Here is a 22,933-nt window from a genome sequence, read left to right as displayed (position 1 = left end):
AAGCATCAGTTCTTCGGCGCTCAGCTTTCTTTATAGTCCAACTCTCGAGGGGAGTTGACCAAAGGGGCCAGTGGGTTCCTATTCACATATCCCCACTTCCCAGACCCCTATTGTCCAGGTGAGCCACCAGGATATAAGGAAATAGGGCTCTGTATTATAGATTGCATTGAGTACCTTTTTGTGTTATGTGTTATGGCTTTGTGTTTATATAGATAAATATTGTTTGGGTGTGTGTATATACATATGCCAGTCCTGTTTCTCAAGCCAGTTTCTAGTCTCATTAGGACAAGGGGCCACACTTCATGCTTCTTAGTAATCTCCAGTGGTGCCAAGGGCAATCGGGGGCAGTAATGTGAGTTCAGAAAATTCCTGTAAAGCAAATAGCCTCATGAATCTTCCAAGGCAGTGGAGCAGGTTCTGAGCACATAGTTTAAGGGTTACTCACTCTCAGAGCAGGGGTCCTCCCCCTTCCTCTTCCTTCCTTCCCTCCCCCCTCCTCCAATGACTCCCCCACCACCACGTGCCCGCGCCTCTGCACCCCCAACTCCTAGGTGCTCTGGAGCTTCTGGTTAAAACACTTGCCATTATTCTCTGAGCCACCACAAACCTGTTTTACCACTTTGTCACCCTGTAGCAGCATTGATCATTCTTGTTGCTTGGTAAGCTGACGCTGAAACCCCAAAGACAAGACTCCTTTTCTCCCCCTCCCTCAGCCAGCCCACCCCCACCCCTTTGATATCAGGCCCAGATAAGACCGCCTTTCAGGGCTCCTGGGCCGGAAGCCGCCCCCGTGTTCCCAGTGGAGGAAGGTTTCTGCTCTAATGCGCACCTTGGCAGAGAGGGTTAGGAATGTCGCTGCCAGGGGCGGATGGCCTAGGTTCAAGTCTTAGTTCCCAGGGAACATGAAAAAGTGGTTTGCTTCATCCCCTTGAGCTTCTGTTTCTTTATCTGAAAAATAGGATATTGTAAATATTGAATTGGAAAATCTGCGTCAAGCGCATGACCGTACCTGGCACGTAGGGAAAACCCGGTGAGCTGAAGGGGGTGGTGACCTCTAGCTAGTTGGCTGTTGGGACTTGGGAAGGAACTCACATGAACTGTGCCTTCGCCCTGGGCACCAGTCACCTCCTTCCATTGTCTCTACTCAAGCAGCTTTTATTCTGCTTCTTTTTATAGGCCAGGGTACTTGATGGGGCTGCAAATAGAGCCCAGCTCAAGAGTGTTGGTGCTAGACCTCGGACTCTTGGTTTTTGAAACTCACGTCCTTATACCTGCCTTCCTGGCATCATCCCAGATAAACCCCCCAGGCCCCGAAAACATCAGGCCCCTTTCTTTCTCCCAAGGGACTGAATTCAGTGTCCACTGGGGAACTGTCCAGTCACTTAGCATCATCTCTTTATGGAACCTGGAGGAAGCTAAAACTCATTTGGTTCATGGTCAGCAAGGGGCTTCCCAGATGGCACTAGTGGTAAAGACCCTGCCTGCCAATGCAGGAGACACAAGGGACACAGATTCAGTCCCTGGGTCAGGAAGACCCCCTGGAGGAGGGCATGGCAACCCACTCCAGGATTCTTACCTGGAGAATCCCATGGCCAGAGCCTGGCGGGCTACAATTCATGGTGTCAGAGTCAGACATGACTGAAGTGCCTTAGCACACACACATGGTCAGCAAACCCAATTTTAAAAAGAGAAAAAGGTTGCTGAGGATGGAAGCAGACCTCTCAGAAAAGACTGAAAAGAAAAATCAGGACCAAAGCCAGGGATTTGGCCCCATCAGCTGCCTTGGGCCCTCGTAAATAAGGAAGACTAGGCATACCATCCCTGGGGGCGGTGGGCAGGACAGCATCTCTCTGCTGCTCCCCAGAGCCACCCTGCCCAGTGAGAGTTGTCTGGAAAAGACCCAGAGGAGCCGGCTACCATCAGAGCCTTTGCCCTGCTTCTCTGTGGCTGCCGGGTGTGACTGTCTCAAGTGCTTAGAAAAAGGACAGCCGTGTAATTTGGAAATCCTAAAACACACGTGTCCCGCTCCCCACCCCTCCCAGCACATACACACCCTCTCCTTCCCACCAACCAAGCAACTTTTCTTTCCCTTTAAAACAAAACAAAAAAAAGATTCATTCACTGAGTGCATAATGGTAACCCTTTTTTCCACTCCCCCTACTCCCCAGTCCCCGAGAGTCCGAGCTCCTCTCTGGAGCCAAATTCCAGAGCCTGGGTTGCTAAGGCCCCTGAGAGCAGTTAGGTAGAAGCCATGTGACATGCCCCAGGCCCCGAAGACAGACCACTTCTGTCTCTTCCTGCTGAGGATTCAAAGCCACCCTTACCCGGTTGGCAGGGGACAGCTGGGAACAGCCCCCTGCCCAGAGCCCCCAGCCCCCGGCCAGGTTCAGACAATACAACATCTCCCCTGCACCCCCTTTCCATTTGGGATAGGGCCACCTCCGGCCCCGGGACATTCAGCTCTAGGGGGAGCTTCCTCTCCACCAAGCATGTTGGTCAGGCCTTTGTTGGGAAAGCTCCCTGTAGACGAAGTTTTCAAACTCTATCTGAGACCAGTCTTAGCCGATCTGGCAGGCTCACCCAGGCCCAAGTCCTCGAAAGGCATAGACAGGCTATTTTTAGCGGGGAGACATAACTGGGGCTTTGTCTTCCTCCGAGGAGGAAGCTGAAGGGATGGGGCCGTGAGACAAGTCTCCTTACCCTTCCCCGCTTTCAGACAAGGAGGACAGGATAAGAACCTGTGATTCCCCACTCAGGTTATATTTAGCCCAGGACACTTCGGCCTCTAGAAGGCCAGAAAAGCATGCCTCGGAGTGGTTTCTCATGCTGAAATAATAGGTTTGTGGTGTTCCCTCAGACTACAAAACTTCCTTTTCTTCACTGGGAACTTAAACCTCCGCCCTGGATTTTGATGAAGGTGTGAAGCAGTTAACATTTCTCTCTGCGCTCAAAGCCTTGTCCACGGCACAGCTCTCCTTCTCCAAGAGGGCTGGATGCCCCCACCAATAGGATTCGTTTGACCTTCAGAAAATGGCATTGTTCCCCTTCACCCCCATCTTCCTCTATCAAAATGAACCTGTGTGTAGGGCCTGGATGAGCCGGCAGACTCCCCAGTCTGGAAGTACTATAACCCCTCACATTTGTCTTATACTTCCTAGCTCCCCACCTCATGTTCCAACCTTCTCCCTTTGAACATGGCTCACAGCTCGGTGAACATGGGCAAGGCATATGGCATTATCTAGGTTTTTTTCAGAGGAGGAAGCTGAGGCTCCGTGTACACGAGGGTCATGCCCAAGGTCATGCTACTAAGTGGTAGCAAGAGGTTTCTTCATCCTTCTAACCTTTCCTTCGTGTGGCCATTAACTTCAACGAATGCTTTTTTTTTAAAATTATCATTATACTTTTAAAAATAGTTTGCTTATTTATTTACTTTTGGCTATGTTGGGTCTTCGTTGCTTCACTGGCTTTTCCCTTTTTGTGGCAAGCAGGGGCTGCTCTCTAGTTGCAGTGCACAGGCTTCTCACTGCAGTGGCTTCTCTTGTTGCAGAGCACAGGTTCAGGGGTGGACGGGCTTCAGTAGTTGCAGCTCCTGGACCCTAGAACACAGGCTCAGTAGTTGTGGCACATGGGCTTTGTGGCTCCGTGGCATGTGGGATCTTCCCAGACCAGAGATCGAACTGGCAGATGGATTCTCTACCCCTGAGCCACCAGGGAAACCCAACAAATGCTCGTTAAAGGCCGTGGTTCTCAGCAGCGGTGACTTGCTCCTCCATCCAAGGGTCATTAGGTCAAGTGTGGAGACAGTTTCAGGTTGTCACGACTCAAGGTCCAGACGCTGCCGGCATCGAGTGGGAAGATGCCAGGGGCGCTACTAAACATCCCACAGTGCGCAGGACAGCCCCAACAACAGAGAGTGATCCCGCCCAGGAACCCCGAGGTTGAGAGACCTGAGTTAGGGAACACGGAAAGATGCTCACCATCCCTAATCTTCAGGGAAATGTAAAAGGATTGCCTCATACCAGTCAGAGTGGTCATCATCAAAAAGAACACAAACGTTTGTGAGGATGTGGAAAAAGGGGAATCCTTGTACACCGTTGGTGGGAATGTAAACTGGTGCAGCCACGATGGCGAACAGTATGAAGATTTCTCAAAAAACTAAAAATAGAGCTACCACATGACCTAGTAGTTCCTCTCCTGGATATATATCTTAAAAATCACTATTTGAAAAAGATACACACACCCTAGTGTTCATAGCAACAGTGTTTACCATTACTAAGATATGGAAGCAATCTAAGTATCCATCAACAGATAAATGATAAAGATTTGGTACATATATACAATAGAATATTAGTCATAGAGAAGAATAAAATTTTGCCATTTGCAATGACACCGATGGACTTGGCATTATGCTAAGTGAAATAAGTCCGACAGAGAAGGACAAATCCTATACGATATTACATACAACAAACTTTGAGCATAATAAGAAAGAAGCAGATTCACAGATATAGAGAAAAAACTGTGGTTACCAGCGGGGAGAGGGAAGGGGGAAGGGACAGCATAGGGGTAGAGGGCAAAAAGGCATTATTATGGGATTATATGAAATCATGTGTGTGAGTGAACCCTTTTGAAAATTGTAAAGCACTATAGAATTGAAAGACTTTCATTCAGCAAAATAAAATAATGTTAAAAGGAGAAAAAAGGGACTTCCCTGGTGGTCCAACAGCTAAGACTGCACACTCCCAGTGCAGGGACCTGGGTTTTATCTCTGGTCGGGGAACTAGATCCCACACGCCTCAACTAAGACCAGTTCAGCCAAATAAATAAATATTTGGAAAAGAAGATCACATTAAAAAAAAAAAGAAGTATGGTTCTGTGCTATATAATAAAACTACTCAAACATATTCAAGCTTATCAGATGACACCACCACATAAATTATTAATTATAACACAACATACCGAGTGCAATGTCACAGCCCTACAAGATATGTTATGAGAACATCTAGCCCAGCCTGGAGACTCAGGGAGATGATCAGGGAAGGCTTTCACGAAGAGCTGACTTCAAGAATGGTGTTGCTTCTGCAGCCTAACACTGACATTTGCAATTTGACAGGGACCTTCTGTGCTTTATCCAATAGGCAGGACCTGAAGAAGAAGGGGCAGAGAGGAGACTTCTTTCAGGACTAAAGCTCTGTGGTCTGTGTTTCTTCCCTGGGTGAACCCCATCCATCACCCTATTTTTGTCTGACCTTTCCCCCTGACTGTCTCCTAGAATCGATAAGAAGATGTCAGATGCTCAGGGCAGCTACAAACTGGATGAAGCTCAGGCTGTTCTGAGAGAAACAAAAGCCATCAAAAAGGCCATCACCTGTGGAGAAAAGGAAAAGCAAGATCTCATTAAGGTACAAGACCTCCCAGTGACGGGGGCCCCATCCCAGTTTCTCCCGGGCACCTTTCTGTGCCAAGCAGGACTCAGGTGGGCTATTTCCATGTGCTGCCAGATCCCTGAGTTCTCTTCTGTAGTTCTCTTGGGCTTTTAGTCTCATTTTATAGAGAAGAGAATGGAGGTTCAGAAGCATGAAGTGACTTGCCTAAGGTCACACAGCCAGTGTCAGTGGCAGAGCCAGAACAGAAGCCCTCTGGTCTAGTTTAAAGGTCACATCCTGGCTACCAGCTCTAGCCGTCTGGTTTACAGAACCAAATGGCGGGAGCTGGCTTCAACATCGCTAACCTTGGCATCAAAATGGAGCATCCTTGTAAGCATTTCATTGCGTGTTCCGACTCTGTGCTGGGAACTGACAAATGGGGATAGCGGTGATGTACTGTGCCTCACTTTCCCCTTATATCAGTGCTAGGTTATCCCCAGCATACAGCAAAAGACGCACAGATCAGAGAGTAGGCACTAGAGCCAAGATCCAACCCCGTCAACACCTAACTCAGAAGCCCATGCTCTTAACCGCTGTACATCCCACCCACCCTCAGCGGAACTGCCTGGACCTCTGAGATATTCTATTTTCGGTCCCACGGGCAGACGAGCAATTAAGCTCAGGGTGTTGTAAATGACTTGATGAGGGAAGCTTTACACTCTGACAAAGAGGATAATTTCAAAGCCCCTGCCAGGACCGCAGCCCAGCACAAACACTGAACCCAGGCATCAGTGGACAGTGAGGCATGTTCCATTCATGCCGAGCAGTTATGCGTGCCAAGCCTTAAGTCAGACAGACCAGGACCAAATCCTGGCTCTGTCAGTTGCCAGCCTCTCCAGGTAACAGCTCCCTCATGGATAAAATGGGGGTGCACACGTGCCTGCTCAGTCACTTCGGTCGTGTCCAACTCTTTGCAACCCTGTAGACTGTAGCCCACCAGGCTCCTCTGTCCATGGGATTCTCTAAAGCGGGTTGCCATGCCCTTCTCCAGGGATTCTTCCTGACCCAGGGATCAAACCCGGGCTTCCTGCGGCTCCTGCACTGCAGGCAGATTCTTTACCACTGAGCCACCACCGGGGAAGCCCCAAATGGGGATAATCACAGGTTATTCCTTGTAAGATTGCAGTCAGGATTAAATGAGATCATGGTAAAATGGACAGTTATTAAGTATTGACTAAACCAGTGCTTTACACTGGTCATCTTGTTTGAACAATATGAAAGTCAGTATGATCGCCCTATGAGATAGGACCCATGGTTATTCCCATTTTGCAGGAAAACAAACTGAGGCACAGAGAGGTTAATCAACAAGGTCAGAGCACACAGCTAGAAGTGGCAGAGCAGGGGATCCCAACTCAGGCCGTGCAGCTCCGAAGCCATTGTCCACACTGGTTTCTCCCCTGTAAGGGGCCCAGCACAGTGCCTGGCACCTAGTTGATACCCCCACCCACTGGTAGCTCTTTACAGGAGAAGTGGGGTGTCAGGGCCCCTTGTAGATTCCTAGAGAGACAGACCCAGAGCACCCTCCATGGAGGGGGTGTTGCTAAGCCTGCCCTCCCTGCTCCAGAGCCTCGCCATGCTGAAGGACGGCTTCCACACCGACAGAGGCTCCCACTCTGACCTGTGGTCCAGCAGCAGCTCCCTGGAGAGTTCGGGTTTCCCACTGCCGAAACAGTACCTGGACGTGAGCTCCCAGACGGACATCTCGGGAGGCGTGAGTACACAGCATGTGCCACCGGGGCCCCGAGCGACAGAGTACCCTTCCTGTTACTCGCCCGAGGAGCTGGCCGGGGCTCTCTCTGAGCCTGGGTGCTGCCCCAGCCTTCCAGAGCGCGTTCTCTTGCAGCCCTCTTGGCCTCCTGATGACATGAGATGACGACGTGGAGGGGTAGCCAGCCCTGACTTGCTGGTCATGGGAATGCATCTCTAGATGCTGCACAGAAAGCATGTTTGAAGGACCAGGGGGTCTTTCTTAGGTTTTCCTTGTGCGGATTAGCAGCGCCATTCTGTTTCCGTCTCACCAGCTGAGAGGCAGAAGAGAGTTCCCTCCTGTTCAGCCCAGAGCAATGCATGTAGCTTTCAGACAGCTGCTCGCCTCCCAGTTCAAAAGCTCAGCCCTGGTTAGAGTAATGAATAGCACAAGTGCTGTCCAGACATGGCTTCTGAAAGCCTCAGAGCAGGACTGACCCACGGCAGTCTGCAACTTTGAAGAGCTTTCGTTTTCTTGGAGCAGGTGACATGGAGTGAACGAGGCTCCATGGCTAAATGCTCTTCTATGTGGTTTCTACAGTCGTGTTCCCACCTGTGAGGAGAAGCTCCATTCATGTCTGATGGGGTGAGCCTCGTAGTTCTTGACAAACTGGCATGGCCAGTGGGGCTGCCCCCTCCATCCTCACACCACCCATTGTCCAGCTACAGGCCACCTGTGTTGAAGGAACCGTGTGCCTTCTTCCAAGTTCTAGGACCTTCTTGTCAGTGGGTGTTGCACTGCTGACTGCAGGCTCCCTGAGTACGGTGGAGCCCTCCCCAGCGGGCCCAGAGTGGCTTTCTTGTGTGGTGGCGGTGCCCGTTTCCTCCTGGCCAGCTGGCCGCCACACTCCTACGACCTGAATGAGCTCCAAGCCTTTTGGGGCTGCAAGATGATATTCCGAGCCCTCGGCTTCTCTTCTCGAAGTAATAAATGTGTGCTTTGGGGGCTCTTCCCATGCCTGAAGGAAAGAAAATGTTTTTCTCCTAACTAGCTTCCCTGCGATTCACCCAGCCAGCTCAATAATGGGATACTATTTTTAGCTCCTTCCCACACAAGCTGTCAAGTCTCTCAGGAGCCCCTGAAACCCAGCTCCCCTGGCCAGCATACCCATGTAATTCCTGACCTGTTCTTTCCTCCAGTTCGGTACCAGCAGCAACAATCAGTTGGCGGAGAAGGTCAGATTGCGCCTTCGATACGAAGAGGCCAAGAGAAGGTAATTAGAGGCTGGGGCCTGGGGGCAGGATGGTCCCACAATAATAACTGGTTGGCCAAAAGGTTTGTTCTGTAAGTTTTTGTTCAGGTTTTTCTGTAAGTACTTAAAATCCAAACACACTTTCTGGCCAACCCAGTACTATTGTAGTGTGTCTGCTCTGTGCCTGCTTTTTACACACTTCTTGATGTTTAATCCTCACAAAGATTGTGAAGTAAGTATTATCATCTTCATACTTTAGTCTTCTCTGAAATTCTGGGAATGACTGAACCAGGGACACTTAGATAAAGAGTGCAACTATACTTTGAACCATACTTTAAACCTCAAACCTAGTAATCTTTCCACTTGCCTGCCTAAAAATCAACCTCTAAAATCAAGGCTTACCAACAATCGTGTAAATAGTTGTGTGTGAAAGAGCACACCTGGGGTTTTAGCAACAGGCTAGAAACACTGCTGATACCACCCACTTCAGTGTCTCCTGCCCAACTGGGAACAAGCTGTGCTTTTAAACTGTGTAGACACCAGGGACTTTAGATATTCTGTGACTTCACAGAATCCTAGGCAGTTGGGTTCCACTACCGCAAATAAAATAGTAATCAAAGCTGACATTCTTAGAGAATCTGTAACAGTCCAGACAGTGTGCTAAAACATCTGTATATTCATCATCTCATTTAATTTTAAAAGCAACCTTATAGCATAGCTTCTCTCATATTCTCTCCATGTTAAGAGACAAGTAAGATCTAAGATGTTTCATGACTTTTCAAGGTAGATTCAGAATATGAACTGGACAGTCCATGGTCTTCCTATACACTGAGCCTGTATTTCTAAGGAAAAACTCTCAAGGTCTGATGGTAAATGAAACCAAGCACATTGCATCCATTCCTCCTTAGGCTACATTGCCCAGCCAGTGGACATTCTAAGTCAGGCCAGGGAGAGTGTGGCAATACCCAGCCCTGCCCCTCTGCCAACAACGAGTGAGCAGCAGAAACCCTTGGCAGCAATGACAGGAATCCTATAGAAACTGGAAGCAAAGTGCAGGGATAATCTAGCTTCAGGCACAGCTGGATCCAGAGTTTCAAATGATGTCACATAAACTCAATCTCCTTTTCTCCTTCCTGCTTGCCTTTGTGTCAACAGGTTTTTCTGTCAAAGCAAAAAATGACCCCTGTTCTTCTAGACTTACATACTGCCAGGCTAGCAATCCCAGCAGAAATACGGCCTACCCTTCCCCATACAGTTTTACAAAGCTTTGGGCTTGAGACTCATTGGCTTTTCTGGGAGAGCCAGTCATTGTCGCAGGGTGGGAGGAATTGGAATTCTCTGAAGGTCCAGACGTGAGTCACATGCCCAACTATAGGAAGGGGACTGAGGTCAGCTCTGTGGGAACCAAGTGACCTGAAAGTATGAGAGAACATTTCGATTTCCCAAAGAAAACTTGGAATACTGTTAACAAAAGAAGCAGAAAGTGGATACTGTCCAGGTAGGGGAAAACACAGCCTGTGCACTATTTCAGCTCCCCCTAGATATCCAGCAGAACAGCATGACTTCTGCTTGGGACAACCACTTCTTGGCCCCTCTGAACTCTGTATATATTGCAGTTTGCAGTGGTGGCTATCTTAGATGATCAGTTATGGAGACATGAAAGGGCTGGAATCTTTCCTTTAGGGTTGCACCACTAAACTTCTCACTACAGAGCCTTTGACTCATCTACCTTTATCCAACGTTGTGCCTCCTCTTTCACCTAAAAGTAGTTTAAGGACAAAGAATAAAGTAGCCTGCTGAATGGGGAAGCAAAGGCTGTGTGGCTTGAGGCAGGGAGGGTAGGTGGCCGTTACGCAAGGTCTGATTGTTGCCAAGTTTGGTCACGTGTGCCTTTCTTGGGAGTGAGTCTAGCATCTTTCTTCAGATTCTCCTAAGGATGTGTGGCCCATCATTAAGGAGCACTGACATAGGGAAAGCACCACCAGAAAGTACATTCAAGAAAACTTCAATTAGCGACCTAAAAGGGAAGAAAAATCCAAAAAACAGGGGATATGTGTATATGTATAGTTGATTCATTTTTCTATACAGCAGAAACTAATGCCACATTGTAAAGCAACTATACTGAAATAAAAAGAATTTTTTTTTTAAGGACTTTTCTGGTGGTCCAGTGGATAGGACTTTGTCTTTCCAATGCTTTGGGTGCAGATTTGATCCCTGGCTGGGGAGCTAAGACCCCACATGCCTCTTGGCCAAAAGATAAAACCTAAAACAGAAGCAATATTGTAAAAAAATTCAATAAAGACTTTTAAAATATGTTTTAAAAAGATACGGAGATTGACCCTGGTGGATCTAGGACAAAAAAAAAAAGAAGCATCAGTCACCCCTTCAATGCCCCATGTATAGTAAAGCGCCCCCACCCCCTGACTTGGCCACACCACCCTATTCTCAAGCAGTTGGCTGGATAACAGCTACAGTTATCCCAAAGCCGGTTTTGGTGGACTGCTGTATATGTGAGCGTGGGGTTAAGATTAATTCACTCTCAGAGTCCCTGCTGAGACACTTGGCTGGGAAGGAGCAAATGGAGATGTGGTTCTCCATGTGAACTTCTCACTACACAGCCTGGAGGTCTCGTCTCCAGCAGTGTTTTTGGTAAAATAAGAATTTGGCCACATGGTTTGGAGGTAAGATTAAACTGAGGGTCTGGAGGCCTGGGTCCCCAACAAATACTGGTCATTTGTATGACCTTGCAGTCTTAGGGGAACCGTATCCTCTCTGGCTACCTGTCCCACAGGATTACCACTAGGTCCTGTCCACCCCAGCGTAGGAGAGTGAAGGGGGCTTCCCTGTGGCTCAGATGGTAAAGAATCCACCTGCAATGCGGGAGACCTGGGGTCGATCCCTGGGTGGGGAAGATCCCCTGGAGAAGGGAATGGCAACCCACTCTAGTATTCTTACCTGGAGACTCCCATGGACAGAGGAGCCTGGTAGTGATAGATATTAATAAAAATACACATGATTGTTTTTAAGTATTTGTAGCAATACTCTTAGCAATACTGTGAATTTTAATTTGATCCAATAATAATCATACCAAATATCTATGTAGCACTTGGCCTTGTATAAAGAGCTCTTCTTTTCTTTTTCAAGTCTTCTTTAAAGGAATGGATTGTTCCAATTTTTTGAAAAATATATTAATTTTAAAAGGGTTCACTTACATCTGTGTAAAGAGCTCTTAATGATATGTTTTCATTTGGTCCTCACAACTCACCTTGCAGGTACCAGTATCATCCCCACCAGATGAAGACACATGCGTGTGTGCTAAGTCGTTTCAGTCTTGTCTGACTCTTTGTGACCCCATGGACTATAGCCCATCAGCCTCCTCTATCCCTGGGATTCTCTAGGCAAGAATACTGGAGTGGTTGCCATGCCCTCCTCCAGGGGGTCTTCTCCACCCAGGGAATGAACCTGCGTCTCTCGGGTCTCTTGCATTGGCAGGCAGGTTCTTTACCACTTGGGAAGCCCACAGATGAGGATACTGAGTCTCAAAGCAGTAAAGGGCTCCCAGCTCCTTCTCATAACACTTCTTAATGGCCTGCAGTGTAGCGGGCACTGCGCTAGCAGCTTGCGTTACCTAAATGATTTCTTAAGAAGGTCAGAGCCAAGACTCTAACGGGCAGCCTCCGACCTCAAGTCTGCAGTTGTTCACAGGGTGCCTGGACTGAGAGCAGCAGGGGAGCAACAGCAGTATTTGCTGTCAGCATAGTGGGCCCGAGACTGCCATTGGTTCAGCACTTACGTGCCAGACATACAGAACACATAATTGCTCATTTTCACACCAATTCTGATGCGGAAGTAACTGTTTTCTTCTATGCAAGGCTCAGGGAGTGTGCCCCACATTACACACTTGAGAAGTGGTTAAATCAGGGAACGAGCGCAGTAGCAGCAGAAACATTCACTGAGTGCTGGTTTAGTATGTGCCAAATATTGCACTTGGACATTTTATGAATTATGTCCTAAAACCTGCAACCATTACCCCACAAGGAAGGAGGTTTTGTTATTCCCTGCAGAGTGACGAAGCAACTTGCCCAAGGTCACATAGCTAGCGGTAGGAGGCTATTGCCTGGTGACGGATCCTCTTCTGTTCTCTCAGGCTTCATGTCCCTCAGGGCAAGGACACTGCCTCTACCCTCCTCCCTGCCGAGCCAGGATTGGCAGGTGGTAGGCACCACGTGTGTTTGTTAGATAAAAATCTGTTCCTAGAGACCACACACTGATCAAAAGGAAGCCAGTCAGGGTCAAAGAGGATGCTCTGAGAATGGCAGTGCTCCTCGGACCATGTAACCTTGGTGACACATGTCCCGCTGCTCCTGGGTTGCCACTGAACACACCGGTCAATGCTCACCCTCTTGGCCTGCAGGGTCGCCAATCTGAAGATCCAGCTCGCCAAGCTCGACAGCGAGGCCTGGCCTGGAGTACTCGACTCCGAGAGGGACCGGCTGATCCTCATCAATGAGAAGGAGGAGCTGCTGAAGGAGATGCGCTTCATCAGCCCCCGGAAGTGGACCCAAGGGGAGGTGGAGCAGCTGGAGATGGCTCGCAAGCGGCTAGAGAAGGACCTGCAGGCAGCCCGGGACACCCAGAGCAAGGCGCTGACCGAGAGGTGGGGCTGGGCTGGGGGCATGGGGCCCTTCCCTGCTGCTCGTCATCCTCCAGCCCCACAGCGAGGGGGACAACCTGGGACGCCGGGGCCTCCACTGAGAGCACAGTTTAGAGAGCTCATTACTTTCCAGAATAGCAAATCTAGGGAAGTGACTCACCAGCCAACCATCCCAAAATTTTACCAGAGGGAATCACATTACCAAAACGTCTGCTCACATGCAGATTTTCAGAAATTCTCTTCTGAGATAAGCTCTATGTAATTTAGAGCAGTTGTTCTCCAGCTTTGTGACAGTGACTCACATATTATTACCTAATGGACAAAAGTTTCATGAAACAGTGTGTAGTCTTTCTGTGTGACAGTCCTCTGATAGTTTCTTTTATATTGCGTCTCTCTTCACACTGGTCGTGGCCCACTAAATTGGTTTTGCCACGTGTTAAGAAATTGCAATTTGCAGTTTGAAAAACACTGGTTTAGATGGGCTTGCAAACTGAGATGCTTATAGGGGTGAGGCAGGTGATATAAATGCCAGGGGCCGCTTGGCCATGGGCCATGTTAGACTGCAGTGCACAGACCCCAGGTGTTGTCTGCAGCCTCCAGGAAGTGAGTACAGACCCCAGGCTGCTAGAGGTCCCATTTTTCGAGAAAAGAGTTCTTTTGATTTTTTTTTTTAATATTGGCAACTAATCCAAAAAAATTTTTAATACCCTAGAGGCTAAATCAGCTTCATCTGTGGGCTTGATTTAACATGAAAGCCACCGGTTTACATTCTCCGGTTTAGACTGTATAGTGAAAGTCGCTCAGTCATGTCCGACTCTTTGCGACCCCATAGATAGTCCATGGAATTCTCCAGGCCAGAATACTGGAGTGGGTAGCCAGCCTTTCCCTTCTCCAGGGGATCTTCCCAATCCAGGGATCAAACCCAAGCCTCCTGCATTGCAAGAAGATTCTTTACTGTCTGAGCCACAATAGACTTTAATCCTTTAGTGTCTCACCAGCCTCCACACCCACACTACACAGAGCACATCTCTGTGTTCACAGAGTCCTACACTTGGTCCTTCAACCCCCAGCTTCTCCATTCATGCAAGAGACGTTTTGTGGCACATATTTTGCATGCAAGGCAATTTGGAGGATCCAGAAGTGAATAGGTCATGATCTCTGCTCTGATACTCTTAAAGTGTATTCAGTTATTTTCACTTTTTTTTTGGCAGCAGACTTTATTGGACAAAGTCCCTGCCCTTAATCTCATGTACAGAGGAGCCTGTTGTTTAGTTGCTCAGTCATGTCCAATGTTTTGCTACCCCATGGAATGGACCGTAGCACACCAGGCTTCCCTGTCCTTTACCATCTCCCAGAGCTTGCTAAAACTCATGTCCATTGAATTGGTGACATCATCCAACCGTCTCGTCCTCTGTCGTCCCCTTCTCCTCCTGCCTTCAGTCTTTCTCAGCATCAGAGTCTTTTCTAATGAGTCAGCTGTTTGCATCAGGTGGCCAAAGTATTGGAGGTTCAGCTTGAGCATCAGTCCTTCCAGTGAATATTCAGGAATGAATAATCCTTCCAATGAATATTCAGGAATATGCAGCATCAGTCCTCCTGATGAATATTCAGAGGACCCTGGCAAGCTACAGTTAGCAAGAGTCGGACATGGCTTAGTGACTAAACCAGCACCACCGCCTGCCCTTAAGGAGCTACAATTGAAGATGTGCTGTACTTAGTCGCTCAGTCGTGTCCGACTCTTTGCGACCCCATGGACTATAGCCCACCAGGCTCCTCTATCCATGGGATTCTCCAGGCAAGAATACTGGAGTGGGTTGCCATGCCCTCCTCCAGGGGATCTTCCCAACCCAGGGATCGAACCCAGGTCTCCCACATTGCAGGCAGATTCTTTACTGTCTGAGCCAGCAGGGAAGCCCAGAATTGAAGACAGTGATTTTCAAACTTGTTGCGGGGTGGGCCTAGGCACGAGGGGAAGGGATGAGCAGGGGCATTCCTCTTTCCAGTGTAATCAGAGGCAGAAGCTCAGTGTATAAAGCAGATGAAGCTGTCTGGGCCAGCAGCAGGCCAGGTGTCCTAGGTGCCCGAGTGTGCTCTCTGCATCACCCCATGATGGGGGCGAGGATGTTTTCAGGGAGCCTCCTCTGTGTGCTAAGACACCCTGCTTGCAGCCCCCCCTGGTAACTGAGTGAGCTCTGTCTGCATATGGCAGGGTGCCAGATGGGTCAAGTTGACCGCCTCTGCCTGGCCTCCTGTAAGCACATCAAAGAGCCCATTGACTGTCAGTGGTGGGAAACCTTTCCCCACCAAGCCCCTTGTCAGAACTATTCACAGGGATGTGTCACTTTTCTCGCCTTTTCCTTTCCCTGGAAGGAGTGGCTGATTGCTGACACACCACCAGGCAGGTGGGAGAAGGAGGAAAGGGCTTCAGTAACGGTGGTTTATAGCCCCAGGAAGCGCCTTCTAGAAATCTCCTTTAGTGCCAAGACCCTGTCCTCCTTTCCCCACGGCTGTGCAGCTTGGGGACAAGGCCTATGACAAGACACCTTTTTGCCTTTAGTGTCATTTGAAAGAATAAATGGTTAGCCAACCTGAGCAGACCCTTACTGGCCTCTGCATGTATCTCCTGATGTGTCTGCTGGTCCTCTGGGCTCCTGACTTGCTCCCAGGCCCTACAGCTATCACTGGGAAGCCCTCAGCTATTCATCATGCTCACAGCCAGCAGCTGAAAAGAACAGATCCATGACAGCCTTACTCCTTGGTGGGTCAGTAGAAATACCCTTCCTACCACTGACCTTGAGCAAGTCATTGACCATATGGACTTCAACTGCCTAATGGGGGGCGGGGAAACAAGATAATTACATTATATACAAATATTTATATATTCTGAAGGCTGGTGGTTAGACCAGATTGTGAACTGAGGCTCTTCTCTAATAACTTCAGTTTCTTGAAACTAGGATTGGATATGCTCTTAGAACTCCCTAAAGTGAAAGTGTTAGTCACTCAGTCATGTCTGACTGTGATCCTATAGCCTGTTGCCCGCCAGGCTCCTCGGTCCATGGGTTTCTCCAGGCAAGAATACTGGAGTAGGTTGCCATGCCCTCCTTCAGGGGATCTTCCCAACCCAGGGATCAAACCTGCGTCTTAAGAGTCTCCTGCATTGACAGGTGGGTTCTTGACCACTAGCGCCACCTGGGAAGCCTATACTACATGAAAAGGAACCATTATGTACCAGATTCTGTAACCTACATCATCTCATCTAAGCCTCCCAGCAACCCTGAGATTTATCTTCATTTCATAGGTGAGGAAGCTGAGGCTCACCCAATATCACTGAGGCACAGAGCGGGGATTACTCCCCAGGCTGCTGCCCACTTAGGAGACCTTTTATTGTTGCCTTCAGCATCACCTTTCAAAGGTCTGACTGCTCTCCTAGAACAGTGAGTTCACACAGCCCGTCCAGGGAAGCCAGAACCTCCAATCCATGGCAGCTGCTGAGCAGGCGACTTGAGGTCCCAGAGGGCAGGGTCCCCTGGGTCACACAGAGAGAAGCCAGGGGAAAGCCGTGGGAAGGACAGGACTGATGGCTTGAGCCCCAGAAGGAGAGAGAGGAGAAAGCCCACCCATAAGTCTTCATCTGTGTTCTTTGCCTCCAGCCCTCTGACTGTCTGTGTTCATCTTCTGACTCTCTTGTTCCCTATCTAGGTTTCTTTCTCTTTTTGTTTCTCAGGCATGCATGCTCAGTTGCTAAGTTCATGTCCGACTCTTTGCAACCCCGTGGACTGTAATCCACCAGGCTCCTCTGTCCATAGAATTTTCTAGGCAAGAATACTGGAATGGGTCACCGTTTCCTTCTCCAGGGGATCTTCCCGACCTGGGGATTGAACCCATGTCTCTTGTGTTTCCTTCACTGGATTCTTTACCACTGAGCCTCCAGGGAAGCCATGCTCCACTCTTTCTTCTCTCTCTCTCTAAGTGGGACAGAGCAGACTTCCCAGTGGCTAAGACTCTGGGCTCCCAGTACAGGGACCCTGGTTTGATCCCTGGTCAGGGAACTAGATCCCACATGCCACAACTAAGAGTCTGGATGCTGCAACGAAGATTGAAGATCCCACATGCCACAACTAAGGCTTGGCACAGCCAAGTAAATTAAATAAATTAAAAAAAAAAAAAGTGGGACAGAGGATGAGATGGTTGGATGGCATCACCGACTCAGTGACATGAGTTGAGTGAACTCTGGCAGATAGTGAAGGATGGGGAGGCCTGGTGTGCTGCAGTCCATGGGATCACAAAGAGTCATACACGACTTACCAGCTGAACAACAACAGTTGTACTCCTCACCCGCACACAACAGCCTCTCTGTTCAAGATGGCTTTGATTAGGCCAGAAAGAGACACATCCAGGAACAGCACACCACAGGGCCTGCCAAACCCCCATCAGGAATCAGTGAGAAGCACAAGCCTCCCCCCAACCCCGCCCTGTCCACCCCCTACTCCCGCCTCCCTTCCTGTGGACCCTCCCCACCACTTCAGAGAGCTGCAGTGCCTTTTAGAGTGGGGTCTCTGCCCCCACCCCAAGGACCACCTCCTGGACCTGAGACGCAGCCCAGGCTCTTGCATTTTTAACCAGCACCCCAGGTGCTGAGCTGCAGCTTGTGGGGATTCCAGCCCCACCCCCTGGGTCCTCTGCATGTTTCCACGCTTGATGTGTCCTTGGCCTCCCAGCATGTGCCGGGCATCACACGCAAACGCCATATGGCCACCGAAGCCCATCGCCTCTGGGAGGTGGCCTCGGCACCTGCATGCTGTTACTGGTGGCGAAACCCCTGTGCTTAAGAAGTCAAGGCCACCTGGCTCCCAGTCCCCTAAGCCTCCGGCTGGGCCTCCCGGGGGGCGGAACCTGCCTTTACTCCTAGTGCATGTGCTGTGATCTCCTCCCAGAGGAGAGGAAAATGGAGGTAGAAATGGTGACCCCCAGCTGTGCCTTGGCACCCCCTCCCACCGCCCCCCAGATCTCACACCCTTTCAAGGTCTTGCTCTTATAGAGGGTCACATTCCACAGTCCTGTCCAATCCATTGAAAACCGGGCTTTTGTTCATTACTGGCTCCATCTGCCGGCCTGCTGTCTGCCCCCACCCCCAGCCCCAGGCAGGACTCTGGAATAACAGCGCCAGGGGTTGAACGGGCCAAGAACCATGCCGAGGCCACTACGCCCGCTGTTCCCATGGTCTTTTCTGAAATTTCACAAGACCAGCTCCCCAGTGACAGATCCTGCCCATCTCTCATCACCCTCCACTTGTGTCTCTGGTCTTCATGGCAGGGCCTGTGTTGGGGGCCTTGGGCATGTCGGTGGAGGGGTGGCATGGTTAGCTTTTCCATGGGAATGACTCTTTCTCCCAGGCCCCAGGCTGGACTGGATGTGCTTTGGGAGCAATGAGTCAGTCATTCCTCGTCCAGTAGGATGGCATAAGGGGATATGAAGATCTGTCCGTGGGAGATTAATTTTTTATTTTATTTTTTACTTTTTGGCTGGGCTAGGTCTTCGCTGCTGCACCCAGGCTTTCTCTAGTTGCAGCGAGCAGGGGCTACTCTTCGTTGTGGCTTCTCTTTGCTCTCGTTGCAGGGCACGAGCTCTATCTAGAGCACGGGCTCAGTAGTTGTAGCACACGAACTCAGTTGACAGACCTGTGACCCCTACATTGGCAGGTGGCTTCTTAACCTCTGGGCCACCAGAGGAGTCCCAAGGGAGACTGAACATCTGAGTCTTTTCAGGAGAGCAAAGGAGCTTTCCCTGTGTCAATTGGGGAGGCGTCTTCCCTTCAGTGATGCCTTTTCAAACTCATCCATGTGGTGGGCACCGTCCTCGGGGCTGGGAGAGCAAGGCACAGCTCCTGACTTAGAATACTAAGCCAGTGAAGCAACTTTGAAACTGCAATGTGCCAAAAAGTCACCTGGGATAGGTAATAACGATGCAGATTCCAGGGAATTCCCTGGTGGGCCAGTGGTTAGGACTTGGCACTTTCCCTGCTAAGGCCTGGGTTCAATCCCTGGTCAGGGAACTAAGATCCCACATGCTGAGTGGCGTGGCCCCCCCCAAAAAAGAGAGATGCATGTTCCTGAGCCCAAGAGTTCCCTGACTGTTCAATGGTTAGGTCTCCACGCTTTCACTGCTAAAAGGGTCTGGGTTTGATCCCTGGTTGGGAAACTAAAATCCCGCAAGCTGTACTGTACCAGCCAAAAAATAAGAATAAATAAAAGCCCAAGGATTTTTCCCTCAGGAAGGGAGTTGCAGAACTGAGCATTGTTGTCGGCATGCCTGGGTGCAGGCCTTTTCTCCCCGGCTCTGTGACGCTCCATCACACTCACCAGGATCTTCCCCAGGTGCTCTGGAACCATTCTCTTAAGCTCCTTTGCTGACTGCTTCTTGCCTGTTCAGCCTTGAGATGCTGTTTAGACTCAGAGCTTGGTCATGGACCCTACCTTTTTTTGTTCCTTCTATATTTTGCCCTAAGATGGTACATTTGTTAGTTAGGGCTGCCAAACCACCACACACAGGGTGACTTCAACAATGAAAATGTATTAAATATTTCCTCAGAGTCCCGGAAGCCAGAAGTCCAAGGTCAAGGTGTTGGCAGGGTTGTTTCTTCTGAGGCCTCTCTCCTTGGCTTCTGGGCCTGCACATGGTCATCTACACATCTTGACGTGGTCGTCCCTCTCTCTCTGCACACCTGTGCACACCACAGGGAGGGATGGCTGGGTGGAGTCTTAACTCTGCCACTCACTCTCTAGCTTTAAGTAAACCATTTAGCTCGAAGAGCCTCAGGTTTCTCAGGTATAAAGTGAGACAATAAAATTCTTACCAAGAAGGGTTACATGTGCAAACGATTTAAGGCAATATCAGGGCTTCCCTGGTGGCTCCTTGGTGAAGAATCCTCCTGCAGGTGCAGGAGATGCAGGTTCAATTCCTGAGTCAGAAAGATCCCCTGGAGGAGGAAATGGCAACCCACTCCAGTATTCTTGCCTGGGAAATCCCATGGGCGGAGACACCTAGTAGGCTACGGTCCATGGGGTCCCAAAGAGCTGGACACGACTTAGCGACTGAACAACAACATAAGTCTCCTAGTCAGCCCCTGGTATAGAGCAGGCGATGCATATAGCAGTTACTATAAGATTGTACATAAAGACCATCTCTCTCCAAACATTATAGTATAATGCTCCCAGGATGTTCCTGTGTGTGTGTGTGTGTGTGTATGTGTGTGTGTGGGCCTGTGGACATCTTCATGAGTACATACCTGCGATTCCTCTCTCAGGGAGATGGAGGCTGGACCTCCCAGGGCTTCCCTCATGCCTTCTCTTGCTCCCTTCAGGTTGAAGTTAAACAGTAAGAGGAACCAGCTGGTGAGGGAGCTGGAAGAAGCCACCCGGCAGGTCGCAGCCCTGCACTCCCAGCTGAAGAGGTGAGTGGTGGGCAGTGGGGTAAGTGTTCCCCGGGGAATGGCCAGATGCACTTGAGTGCACAGCAGGTCCGTGGATGGCCTGGGGGGGCTTTTGCTCGGCCAGGTGTGGCCCAGGGCAGGGTCCTTCACCTCCCCAGACCGCAGCCTCCTCGGCCCTCCTGACAGCTCACAGAAGGCCCCAGTCGGGTTCTAGTGAGTCTCGTTCACATCCCTCACCCCTGCCAGCCAACTTGCTTGACACAGTGGGTTGGCTTCAGGCCAGGGCCCTGCTGGGCAGTGTGGCTGGCATTTTATCACAACATTATGTTTTTATCAGGTATTTATATCAGTTGACAGGACTTTTCAAATTACAGTTAGGATATAAAGGCTCCTTTTGAAGATAACTATGTTAATGTTTAAAAAGTGAGTTGATTTGGAAAAAAATATTAAGCCTCATTACTTGGCATTGGATTCAAATATAGAAAAATAGGAAAATGGAGTGCAGCTGGTGGAGGTTTGAGAAACAGGGATACAGAGGAGGAAGTGGACTCAGAAGGCAGCTGGCTTGGGTTCGAATCCCAACTCTGCCAGCTCCTAATTACACGGCCTTCTCCGGATATCCCCATCAGTGAAGCGGGAGTGGGTGGTCTGCCCTGGACCCCATCAGGGGGATCCTGAGTGCTTTCCGGGGGAGCTTCTGGGCGGCCCACCCCCTCAGTGTCCTCCACTCCCCCCCTGCCCCAGCCTCTCCGGCAGCATGCAGAGCCTGTCCTCCGGCAGCAGTCCGGGGTCCCTCACGTCCAGCCGGGGCTCCCTGGCGGCCTCCAGCCTGGACTCCTCCGCCTCGGCCAGCTTCACCGACCTCTACTATGACCCTTTCGAGCAGCTGGACTCGGAGCTACAGAACAAGGTGGAATTCCTGCTCCTGGAGGGGGCCACGGGCTTCCGGCCCTCCGGCTGCATCACCACCATCCATGAGGATGAAGTGGCCAAGACCCAGAGGGCGGAGGGGGGCGGCCGCCTGCAGGCCCTGCGCTCCCTGTCGGGCACTCCCAAGTCCATGACCTCGCTGTCCCCCCGCTCCTCACTCTCCTCCCCGTCCCCACCCTGCTCGCCTCTCATCGCTGACCCCCTCCTGGCTGGGGACGCCTTCCTGAGCAACCTGGAGTTTGAAGACCCCGAGCTGAGTGCCGCTCTCTGCGAGCTGAGCCTTGCCGGCAGCACGCGGCAGAGATACCAGCTGGAGGAACCTGGCCTAGAGGGCAAGCCACTGGGCCAAGGTAGAGAGCGCCGCATCCCAGGAGGGAGGGAGGTGGGGACTGTGCTCAACAAGCCCAAGTTCCAACCCCAGTGATAATTGTGGGGTCGGGCAACAGTTATGGGCAACAGTTACTGCTTTCTACGTGCCAGATCTATACACGGTGTATCGATTTATTCATTCATGCAGTAGGTATTTATTATGTGTTTACTGTTGTCTAGATCCTGAGCAGAGGGTTTTTCCATGGTGGGTTCATTCATGCAACAGATGTTAAGTACCTATCGAAACTATGTCTTAATGGGTAGGCATGGATTCATTCATTCTTTCATCTGACAGATAGGCCATGTGGGTTAGTCACGAGGATACAGTGTGGTGGACAGACAAGGTCCTGGTTCCCATGAAGCCTGCATGCAAACAAAGGCATAAATAATAACTGTACAAGCAGACCGGGGGAAAGCACTTAGGAGGAGAATAAAACAGGGTGTGATGGAGCCTTTCAGGTTGGAGTGGGGCTGCCATTTCAGGCTGGGTGGTGAAGGAAGGTGACATTTGAACTGTGACTTGAACAGTGAGAAAGAGCCAGCCTTCAGAGAAGCAAGAGCAAAGTGTCTGAGGCTGAAACAGGGGCTGCAAGAGAGACCAGAGGGAGGGGGTTACCAACACGGCAGAGAATCAGGCAGAGAACGAATTGTGTAAGGTAAGGAGTTTACATTTTATGCTAATTGCAGCAAGGATCCTTGTGATTGAAGCCAGGGAATGAAAAAAGATCACTCCTGTTATGAGGTCAAAAAGAGCATTGTAGTCTAGACTGAGATTCAGGTCAGAAGCTTCAAAGTAAAAGATGATGCCGATAATGACAGCTTAGGTTTATTAGAAAAATTTTCATCTGTAACAGCAACCACATAATAAATTATAATGGTGAATATTTATTGGGGTGCATTGATGTGGTGGGCAATACACTTGATATGGTGAAATAGGCTCCTTCTATTATACCTATTTCACAGATGGGGAGACAGAGGCTCAGAGAGGTGCTATCACTTGCCAACAGGTGGGGAAGGTGGGATTGGAATCTGGGTTTTTCTGACTCCAGCGCCCAACCTCTTTATCACCACGGTCCCCTTAGGACATGAGGCAGCTCTGTGTGTTCATTCCTAAGATACCCTGACGCTTGCTGATCCCATCTCGCATGTGGTATGAAAGTCAGGACTGAGCAGGATGATTTATTGAGTT

General features: G+C 49.9%; 1 protein-coding gene across 1 annotated transcript in view; it reads left to right on the top strand.

Annotated features, from left to right (window-relative positions):
- WWC1 (WW and C2 domain containing 1) overlaps nucleotides 1-22,933 on the top strand; it is a 156,652-nt gene that overhangs the window by 99,707 nt on the left and 34,012 nt on the right. The window contains exons 6-11 of the mRNA XM_043464764.1: nucleotides 5,270-5,399; nucleotides 6,988-7,134; nucleotides 8,310-8,383; nucleotides 12,777-13,019; nucleotides 20,377-20,466; nucleotides 21,190-21,725. Coding sequence (XP_043320699.1) covers nucleotides 5,270-5,399; nucleotides 6,988-7,134; nucleotides 8,310-8,383; nucleotides 12,777-13,019; nucleotides 20,377-20,466; nucleotides 21,190-21,725 — 1,220 coding nt within the window. The remainder of the gene's footprint in view (nucleotides 1-5,269; nucleotides 5,400-6,987; nucleotides 7,135-8,309; nucleotides 8,384-12,776; nucleotides 13,020-20,376; nucleotides 20,467-21,189; nucleotides 21,726-22,933) is intronic.

The sequence above is a fragment of the Cervus canadensis genome, chromosome 4, assembly GCF_019320065.1.
Source record: "Cervus canadensis isolate Bull #8, Minnesota chromosome 4, ASM1932006v1, whole genome shotgun sequence".
Lineage (NCBI taxonomy): Eukaryota > Metazoa > Chordata > Mammalia > Artiodactyla > Cervidae > Cervus > Cervus canadensis.
The sequence above is the reverse complement of the archived record's forward strand: the minus strand, read 5'-3'. Positions and strand labels throughout refer to the sequence as shown.